Raw genomic sequence first — 10,581 nt, forward strand, 5'->3', positions numbered from 1 at the left:
ACAGCCTACATTTAAATGGTTGTTTAGGCCTAACATAAGTATAAACCATACATTCAAGAGAAAGACCACTGATTTCAGATTAAGAAGAAAAAGAAAAAACACATTACTTAACGATGAGTTCTACCGCTAGAGGGAGACAAAGGTCCATATAAAAAATGGACACAGTACAAGCAGTTTGGGGTGGTCTCGTTTGAGCCAGTAAAACACTGAGGTATTCATTTGCGTTGCGATCATGTGCTGTCGAAAAAAATCGAAAAATTTCCGATTAGGAAAATTCACCTGAGTGTCCGCCTCAAGTCGGAGCAGCAGCTCGGACAGCCTGGGGAAATTTTGGCACACGAGTTGCCGAGCGGACGTCATATGACGCTGAAACATGGCTGACGAAAGTAAACATTGGGTTGATGGTAAGTAGCTTATATCAAAGTCATGTAGCCTATTGTGTCTCAAGTTTTGTCTCACATGTAAGCTGTAATACTTCAGCCTATTTTAGGTAGTAACCGGTAGTTACTGTCCACGTAGAGTGACAGAGAGCTATGACATGCAACACCTTTTTGTCGTCCGTGTCGCTCCCACACTCTGACTTGACGTAAAGTACACAGAAGGCGGAAGAACTACTCGGCTGCGATAATTTTGATGTAATTCATTAAAACAACAAACAAAACTACGGAAGAGTACTGGGGCCAGGGGTGAGACAAAATGTCACGAGGAAGTTTTTTTTATTGTCATTATGCACTTCAAGAAAAAAGTCGAAATGTCGAGATGAGAATAAAGTTGACATTTCAAGATTAAAGTCGACCTTTTGAGACTACATCAAACAGCACATATGACTGCCTCAACAAAAGGCCTTGTGTAGATGAACTGCTGAAACTGTACTTCAGAATCGGCTTTAGTAACAAAGAAATCAAAATTCACGAAATTGTATTTCAACTTTGTTCTTGACGTGCATAACAAAAAAAACCCTTCCTCCTCTCATTTGTTCCCCTCATCGCTGGCCCTAATACTCTTCCAGACAAAACCTCCATTTACATATCAGCAAATATGCTATGAATGGTTTTGTGGGTGGGGCTGGTTGTGACCTCACCTTTTATAGGTGCATCACCTGTTTCCAACAGGTGACAGCTGATCACAACTTTGAAGACAACCAAGGCTGAATCCTAATCTTCAGCTATGGTAACTACTCTTGTTTACGTTTGTTTAATAAGCTTTAAAGATTTAGCATTTTCTCCAAATTTTCATTTATATATTTGCAATTTAAGTATCTGTCTCTGTTCAAACATTAATGGTGATAAAGGAAAACGAGGCTGATACTGTTTTTTGTGCCTGTTTATATATCTTACTTGATATTGTTTTCAAATGACAGAAATATGTGATTATAGACTCTTTTACAGTCTTATGTAAAAGAGATTAAGATTTATACAATTTATATGCTGTTTGTGAAGACATTGATTCTTGGGTTTCTCGTAGTAGTCAAATTTTCAGTTTCTATAGAATTAATGGTTCTCGGTGTCTCCTCTGTCTTCAACTGCCAAGCCAGGACTTTCTGTGCCTCTTCCCCAAATTCATAGTATCTCTGTTTGGTTTTAAGGATTTCTTTCTATTCTGTAAGTGTTTAACAGATAATATTTCAGCTTTGTTTTTTTACTAATGTTCGATATGTCTCTCTGGAGCGTGTGATTTGATTTTCTTTCTGTAAGTGTGAAATTTCCTTTTCCAGTTCACTAATTTCAGCCATGTGTCTTTTCTTCAAGCCACTGGTGTAAGAAATTATCTGTCGTCTTAAGTAGGCTTTCATTGTGTCCTACAGTATAAAGCTATTGGTGGAAGAGGCACAGTTTGTTTCACAAAAGATCCTGATTTGGTCTCACAAACTGACAGAAGTCTGTCTTTTGAGCAGAGTTAGGTTCAGCTGCCATCTATATGGTCCCTGCACTTTCTCTGGTATTAACATTGAAAATGTCAGTGGGGAGTGATCCAAAATGATCCTAGGTAGATAGTCACTCTCCAGAACTTGGGCTAGTTGGTTAGATATAAGGAAAAAATCTATCCTCGTATGAGAATTATGGGGACATGAATAGACCAAGTAGTCTCTAGTTGTAGGTTGGAGGTGTCTCAAAGGTTAAGATCTTTCATAAAAGCCAATGTGGATCTGGCTGCTCTGGTTCTTGTCACAACAGTGTCTGAGGATCTGTCCAAAACTGGGTCAAGGCCAAAGTTAAAATCTCCTCCTATCAATATATTTCCAGAGCATTCAGACACTCTAAGAAATATTTAATAATATATATAATTGCCCTACCCATTCCCTTTTTAATTTTTGATGTTCAGATTTGGTAAGGTGGCTTTCTTGTATAAATGCTATCTCGCTAATCTAGAATTGCGTGTTTGATGTCCCCAAGTGTAGATCTAACACTGCCCGATAGCCACACCGACAGACACCCAGTTCAGGGATTACCCTTCTCCCTTTCTGTAAGAGGTGGCTCACAGCATGATTTGGTAACCTAATATTAATCCTAGAAGCAGTCATTGTATAACTCTTTCGCAGCAATTCAACGTAGAATTAGAAAGAAGCAAAATCAGAGCTCTTTACAGGTAAGAACAGTGGCCAAATACAGACAATGTTATGTGAAAATAAGATGGCTCTAGTTAAATTACAATATCTTTGCTGTCAGCTCCTGCATCTAAAATACTGTCTGCCATTGTAATAAAATGAAAATAAGTGGAGTTATATCCATAAGTATAGGTCACACCAACCATTCAGAAGTGTCCAGTAAAGCTCAATTGTCCCCTGCGCTGCATCACGCGACCTCCCTTGGGAAAGTTTTTAATCAGAAGAGAAAGATCTTCACTGATTAATTTTTTTGTTGCTACTAATCAAACTAAATAAATAAACTTTGTTTTCATGACTGAATAAACAAACTGACCTTAAAGAACAATTTCATACAGTTTTACTTTGTATGTGGCGGACCCTGCCACCTCTCTAGCTGTGAACAGAACAGTGTTCTGGGGACCTTATTTTCCTCTGAGAACAGCTTGTTTATTCAGTTATGGAAAAAATAAATATTGTTGGGTTTGTATTAATACCTCATTAATGTTGTAAATATAATAAAATTATGCCTTTGAATTTGCCCCTTTAAATTGTACATTTTGTTGTTTGGTGTACTCATCTGACTTCATCTGTTGCCTTCAAAGTCGACAGGTTTTCTGTCTCCCATTTTTTAAATTAAAAATGTCTCTGTTGATCTGTTTAATTTAAAGGCTTGCTACAAGTCTACACCTAAAATGGATGGAGGTCCAAGCGACAGAAAAGTAAGCAACTCCTGTTTATTTTCAATTATTTTCAGTGCTGTGAGCTAAATACTGAATAATATAACTGGGTGTGACATCCTATAAACATCCCTATATTTGACCTATAAGGAGCTATATGTGCTATATGCTAACAATACACATTTTGTTTTCTGATGACAGAGAGCCAGAATGTCTGATGGGCCAGTGATGTAAGAACCTGTTTTCTGTTCTGTTCAGGGAGGTTTTTAAGGGGACTTACTATTATCTCCCTTATTTTCTATCATATATAATTTTACAATGATGGGTGATCTTATAATAAGCAAAATGTATGTAAATGTAATCCGTATAATGAAAAGGTTCAGGTTTCAGGCTGCATCAGCTCATTAACTGGTCCTCTGCTGCAGGCACAGCACACCTATGAAGTACAGGAAGACGCCCAGCCACCTGCTCACACTGTCTATTCTTACCAAGGCAATTTACAGCAGCTCTGACCAGAGCTCTGCTCTCAAACAGCTAACTGCTGCTGATTGTAACATTTGATGCCATTAGCTTGTAAGCTTGGTTAGTGTGAAATTCACCCCTGGGTCCTCCCACCTCAGGCCTGAAAACCTTCTGAAACGCTCCTGTGTTGGTGTTATCACCAAATACTCCCTTGGTGCTCTGAGCTCCCAGTCCTGAGCAGGGTCAGCTGACAGGACCACTAGCCGCACGGCTGACTGAGCTAACTAGCTAAGCAACAAGTAGAGCTACTGTTCAACAGGAAACTCTGTAAACCACAAGTTATTTTCTCCATGAAATATGATCCAGACACAGGAGCTAAAATGTCTTGTTTCAGAGAGAGGATGAGCTGAGGGGCTGGATAAAGGGCCAGTATAAGAAAAACGAGGCAGTGAAAAAGACAGCGATTAGGTCCCAGATGGCTGATGGTTCAAAAAAGCCTCTTCTCTCCTTGAGGTGCATTTAAGGGATTGGAAGATCGTCCTAGATGGCAGAGGGGGAACAATTTCAGGGTCAAGGAACGAGGGGGGATGCAAGGAAACATAAGAAGTATAACACAAAGCATACCACATTCACCTCTGGCTCCAAAAAATGGTGATGGCAATGATGCCACACTTGAGGCTACAAAATGGTAGCCCACAAACTAATGGGTGTCGTCATGTTGGTTTACACTTTGTTTCCAGACATCTTCCAGAAATATGCAGTTGAATCAGGTGCTTCTCAGCTTGAGAACGGCCAACTAACAAGGGGACAAACAGAGGACTGGAGCACATTGATTGAATTTCAGACTTTATTTGTGCAGAGAAATATTAGTCTGCTTGTGTAATTAAAGGCTCCAACGTTGTTTTCTTTTCTACCATTTAGATTGCCAGGCCAGCAGTTTGTTATATATCTCTTCCTGCAGTGCAACGGAAAGACAGGTAGACTGCACACATCTCTTCCTCACACATCATAAAACCTTGCTCTGTTAAGTATTTTTATGGTTTATTAAACTCCTCTCGCATGAAATGTGTTGCAGGTCCAGATTACCTTACATCAGTGTCAGACCTTGTGTCCAAATTCAAAGGCGAGACTTCCCCCTTAAAGAATCCAGCTGGTGCCACATTGAAGTTAGCAGGCCTTGATGACACCATTTACAAAAACAAAGATAAAGTGGTGAATGGGTGGGGAAAATTCTACCTTCCTGAAGTAGTAAGCATGCAGGTTGTAGGTGTAGTGGAGGGGACCTCATGCCCGTGTGACCAGCTCGTTCTAATGACCTGTGAGGACAGAAAGATCTATGCCTACGATGGAGAGGAGCTGCATGTGGTGGCGTCGAGCCTGAAGCAGCTGTGTGACAAGGGAATAGAGTATCCAGCATCCAAGAGCTATTACAAAGGGGAGGCCTTCAAGGATATGGTGAGAAATCATTTGCTAGGCAAAAGCAGGACTTAGACGGTTGATCGTCTGTGGGCACTAACAACATTTTGTGTTTTTATACTGTGTGTTGTATGTAGACCGAGAAGGAGTGGGATAAAGTAAGGAACAGTCCTGTGGGGAAGAGGCTGGATACAGAGCATCATGACCTGGTGATGGCACACAAATCCAAATTCCTGGAGAATCTACATTTCATTGGTGGGTATTTTTATATTTGCTGCAAGGTAAAGATTAAGGTCATACTTCAGCAGGCCTTCTTTGACATATCTATGAGCTAAAGCATGATAATAGGCAGAACTTGTAATAAACATCTAATCTGATACATTAATTTGTTTTTTGTATTTCTTTGTCTGAATAAAGACTCTGCAAGAGGTCAACACTCCCACTCTGGATGGAGCGTGACTCCAGGACATAAGGGGGAGTGCATAAATTCACCAGCAAGATTTGGGGCGCCCTGTCATTCTCCAACGGAAACAGGAACTTTCACATGATGTACATAATGTAACATATTCCTATTTCTTATTTTCTCTATATATTATTATAAACATTAAAAAGCACATATTTTTTTATTATATTCTTTTAATTCTATTTTTATTTATTTTATATAAGACTATATTGTTTATGCTGTATGTATACATGTATACAAAAAAAATACATTATATTTTATTACATTTATGATCTTGTATGAAGAAACTTTAATGTGACCAATTTTCTCTCCTTGGATGAATTAAGTTGCCGATTACTGATTCTAATTTCAGAGTCAGCTTGTAACTGGAAAATAATTAATTTAATTAAAAAAAGAACTCACTCCCACATTCCTTTTGTCGCATTTTTTTGTTAAACTTTAAACTTAATTAAAACTTAATCTGATTGTTTTTGTTCTTTCACAACACAGGGGATCAAGCCAAATTAAATCAACGTGTTACATAGATTACTTTGAACAGCATGTTTGTTCCCAAATACAATGTATCCTCTAATTCCATTGTGTGTACACAAATACAAAATGGTCTACAAATGTCTGTTTGTGGTTACATGACTTATGAATTACTCTAAGGAAATGGACATGGACCTCGGGATGTGGCGTTTAGCCTGTCCTGGACACAAAGGTGCTGCACTTCAAAGGAGGTGACGCTCCATATACAAATGTGTTTATGGCAAAAAAATTGTAGACAAGTGTGTCAACTGTTTAAGGGAAACATGCAGAAAATGCAAAAGTTGATTATTGATTATGTTACTCACAATACAATGATGGTGAGTTAATCCCAAAAGAGGTGATTCTTTGCCACCAAACACTGTAGCTAGTGACATTACAAATCAATACCTCAAATAGAAGAAGCTTGAGAACATACAACTGTTTACCTTCTACAATAAGCTTCTTGATAATACAGTATAACTGTTATTATGAATATTTTTTTTAATTATGATTATGGGACCAAATTTGGATTTTTCCAAGACAGAAAATTGAAATAAACCCAAGTTATCATCTCATTTACAATGCTGTAGAACTGAATCCATCTATTAAGGAGGGGTGACCTGCCCTTCTTACTAAAACTGGGTTGGCACTCGCACCTAGCAGCTCATGGCTGCCCATCTCCCAAGTTTCCCTCCGCAACTTACCAGCCATCCTTGCTGCACCATCTACAATTCCTCCCTACGCACCTATCCCACCGACAAGAAACATTCGGTTTTCCTCAACTTCAGAGATCCCTCCATCTAGCAACTTCCTCCTTAACCCTCTCCCGTCTCTGCATACTTTTGCGTCAAATCCTCACCAGTAAATACATCGACCTAACTGAAATACTCCTTCCTTCCCTCGACCAAACTTCTCAACCAAGACTGATTGAAAGCCACGAAGGCATGCTCATGCATGCTAAAGTCCTAACTCGTTCTAAGGGCTCACAGTCCTAGAGGTTTCTCCGTATATAGAGATATTTTCTGCCCAGCTTATCCAGCTCGTGGACAGGAGTGTGCTGATTACCTGACTCTGGTCCTTGAACTGGTCTTCTGTTTTAGAGGCACTGGTTTCTATCACATTCAGTTCACCTCCAATGCAGCAGCACAGCTTCAACAATTTAGGACACCCACTTAGGGTGCCTCAACTACAATTGCACCATCACTGCTTTGAGTGGGACATTTGATCACATAAATCTTCCCATTAACAACTTCTCCTTACCTACCTGCTGCACAAACAACAACTGCTCTTCCTTCTAGGCCATCTTAACTTTGCCATACACATAATTCCTCAAGGTTAGTCAGACTTTCCTTGCCTGCTGTCACTGGATCCGCATACCATCACTTCCAATACAGTCGCCCTCGACAGCTCATCCAAAGCTAAAATGTGCCCCTGGAAACACCTAATGGCAAACTGGAATGGCATCACCTTCCTCTATGCAGAACAATTGTCTAGCCCATGCAACATTCAGCTCTTCACTGATGTGGCCCTTTCTGCCAGTTTTGGGGTTTCTTTAGCCAGTGGTGGTTCTGAGCCATATGGGCACCCGAGTTCTTGAGTTCTTTCAAAAACCTCTTCAACCATCTGCGTCAGTTTTCAAAATCGACCCCTATTGTAATTACTGCTCTCCTGCTGGGGACACAAATGGTTAAGAAAATGTATTCCCATTCACTTTGTGAATCATCCCGCCGCTTCAATGCCCTACGTTTTAGACTCCTACCTCACCATCTAGCTCATACTCCGGAATCAACATTCCCATTGGCCTTCTTTGGTTTCCTTCGGTGCTCAGAGTTCACCACACCATCTGCTAAATTCAATCCTCATCTCCATCCCTCCATGTCATCTCAGAAGACTGCCTGGTCTACATACACGATCAACGCAATACCAACCAAACTGACAATCCAATTCCCATAAAGTACTTACCAGACATGCACCTAAGCTTATACCAGTCGCTCACACATCATATGCAATTCAGAAAATCTCAAAATGCTTCTCCTTCCAACCCCTTGGTCATCACATAATCTGGTAAAGTGGCTACCCGATCCTAGTTTCTTTCCCAACGTAGGCAGGTTCTAACTGGCGCAGCCTCGACTCATGTACTTGTATATTTCATACTCAATTGCCTTCTTCAACATCTTACTCATATTCCACCTCAATAAACTATCATGTACATCTCATTGATGGTGTTGTCCTTGCTTGTGAACCATCGATTAAAAACACATTCCAGATGATATCCTTAATGTAATCTGAAACTTGGTCAGAATGTTGATCAGAATGTTGATCACAATGCTTCAGATGTCTTTGTGTCTGAACAGATGTTATTTATAAAGCTCCTGAAGGTCAAGACAGAGCTTCAACGATTGTCGAACCCTGACAACAGCAATCTCCTTCATGTCTCGATACCCCACCAATCACAATAATTTGTGCTGCTCCCTGTGTTTAGTCAGTAATATGTGGCCAGACATGTCTGAAAACGAGACTACAGAACACAACCATCAAATCCAGTCTACATTGCCAGATGTACCAAAGGTTGAACAGAATATGTAAGAGTTAATTTTTTTGTTTTTCATTTCAAGTTATTTTAGACACATGGGCAACCCCTTTCATGTGTGAATATTCTTCCAAGGGCTGCACAACTCAGGCCTATACGCAATTATTTTGCAACATGTGCCTGCCAGAAGTGTCACAAGCAACAAGATTTAAAATGCATATACAGAACAGATTGTCAGTGTATTTATAGATCAGTATTTTGCTTTAACAGAAACAAATAAGTAGTCAATATGCTTATCACCCCAAAAAACTTATGTTGTGTTGTTGCATTTAACATTGCAAAGACTATGGCAGTGGTCAAGACTGTGGACAAGAACAACAACATGTCAGAAAAGAAAAAAAAGGGAAAAATGTAGTGGTACAGTGCATGATGGTACATTTCAAAGAATGAGGTGCGCACATTTAGGATGAATGACGTACGTATGAACGAAGCATTTAGGAAATGTAAGGAATTTGATCTCTTTGATAACACCACTGTTTGGCATGAGTTTGACTGCATGCTTCAACTTCAGACTTATATCAGGTCGACCAGACAGCAGAAAGACTTATTTTATAAAACTTTTAACTGAAAATTCTGAAAGACTGATTTCAAAACATATTTTAAAAATTGTATACATCTACTCATGCTGGCAGGCACTGTATGAAGATCTGTTTAAAATCAGAACTAGAAACCATCTAGTGATAAGATCACACCAGCTGCTATGCACATCTACTCCCATTCCAGCCTACTCAATTGCCTAACCCATCTTCAAACTTTTGTCTCAACTACACATCAGTACATTTTTGTGATTGTATCTTGCACGGTTGTGATATTATCACACTGACAAAATCTGTCTACAGACAGACATAAAGACATAAACACGCTTCTGTGGTATTTCCGCTACAAAAGGTGTCTCTATTTTGGGGGGCTATTGTGTAACTGCTATGCTGCTGTCTATTATTTTCAGATGTTTTTATTTGTAACACAAAAACACATTAAAAGACAAATATAACATTTGTTGAAGGTTTTACTTTGTCTCCATGTGATGATTCTCTGCTACCATGTGTATAAAACAATTTCCTGATTATTGATGATTTGATGAATGATGCAAGCAACAATGTTGAGCAAATTGTTTATAAAATATGTTCATTTTAGAATTTTAAGCTGCGTGTATTAAATTAAAAACTTTTTTTCCCAGGGGAAGATAAGCATGTCAAATAATTTCAATATACTGTTGTTCTGTTAAAAAAAATAAATAAAAATAAGACTCAATTATCAAGTCGCCATGGCCAAGAAAATGTTTCCAGAGAAAATTGAATTTCTCAGTGAGTGTATGCTCAAAATGCCTGACAACTTTAATCTGAGAACAAACTCTGAACTTCCTGTTGTGTATGTGTTATGATCCCAGTTTGTGTTCTGTGGTTTCCTGTTTTATTTTGGAGGTCAATGAATGAAATGAAAAGCTTCATTCTAGAGGTCATGGTAGCTTAAACATAATTCAAACAATTCAAGTTTCTGTCTCTGAACCTGTCATATTTGGTCCCAAACTTATCCATATCACCATCACCTCACTTAAACTGGCAATAGACATAGTTTTCTGCTTCAATTATTTCATTAAACTGCAATAGTCCAACACCACCATGAACAACAGCATCTTACCCCAGAGCTGTCAGTCAACACTCATCTTGGTAACACACACCTATTTTATTGATGCTTTGTATTTGTATGTATATATATTTTTTTACTCTGCCTCAGTGTTTAATGTGATTTTGCTCTCATGCAAAGTCATACTACTGATTGACTTACTCTTGACAGATAGTTTCAGTTCTTTGGAAAGGTCAGGCTTGGAGAGTTTACGTTTGAATAAATTTGGTTAAGGTGGTAAGAGAGAGAGAGAGAGAGA

The 10,581-nt window shown here is 39.0% G+C and overlaps 1 protein-coding gene across 2 annotated transcripts; it reads left to right on the forward strand.

Moving 5' to 3' along the window:
• The first annotated feature begins 285 nt into the window (after window positions 1-285).
• Window positions 286-6,001, forward strand: LOC311272525 (uncharacterized protein). 2 transcript variants are annotated; one of them, XM_084378988.1, is made up of 8 exons: window positions 286-404; window positions 1,113-1,170; window positions 3,253-3,303; window positions 3,463-3,491; window positions 4,645-4,700; window positions 4,799-5,178; window positions 5,277-5,394; window positions 5,557-6,001. In XM_084378988.1, exons 2-8 carry the CDS (start codon window positions 1,168-1,170, stop codon window positions 5,685-5,687), a joined length of 768 nt encoding a protein of 255 aa, XP_084235114.1. In that variant the 5' UTR covers window positions 286-404; window positions 1,113-1,167; the 3' UTR covers window positions 5,688-6,001. The 2 variants fall into 2 exon arrangements, with proteins under 2 accessions (XP_084235114.1, XP_084235115.1); XM_084378989.1 differs by lacking the exon at window positions 286-404 and adding an exon at window positions 596-635.
• The last annotated feature ends 4,580 nt before the right edge of the window (window positions 6,002-10,581 follow it).

This window comes from Pagrus pagrus (assembly GCF_965226575.1).
Source record: "Pagrus pagrus genome assembly, chromosome: 17".
In the NCBI taxonomy this organism is placed as follows: Eukaryota; Metazoa; Chordata; class Actinopteri; order Spariformes; family Sparidae; genus Pagrus; species Pagrus pagrus.

Bases quoted from the DNA above. Each gene is read 5' to 3' on its own strand.
- LOC311272525 (XM_084378988.1), top strand. The intron at 4,701-4,798 runs GTAGACTGCACA...AATGTGTTGCAG, and splicing joins GCAGTGCAACGGAAAGACAG to GTCCAGATTACCTTACATCA. The intron at 5,179-5,276 runs GTGAGAAATCAT...TGTTGTATGTAG, and splicing joins GGGAGGCCTTCAAGGATATG to ACCGAGAAGGAGTGGGATAA.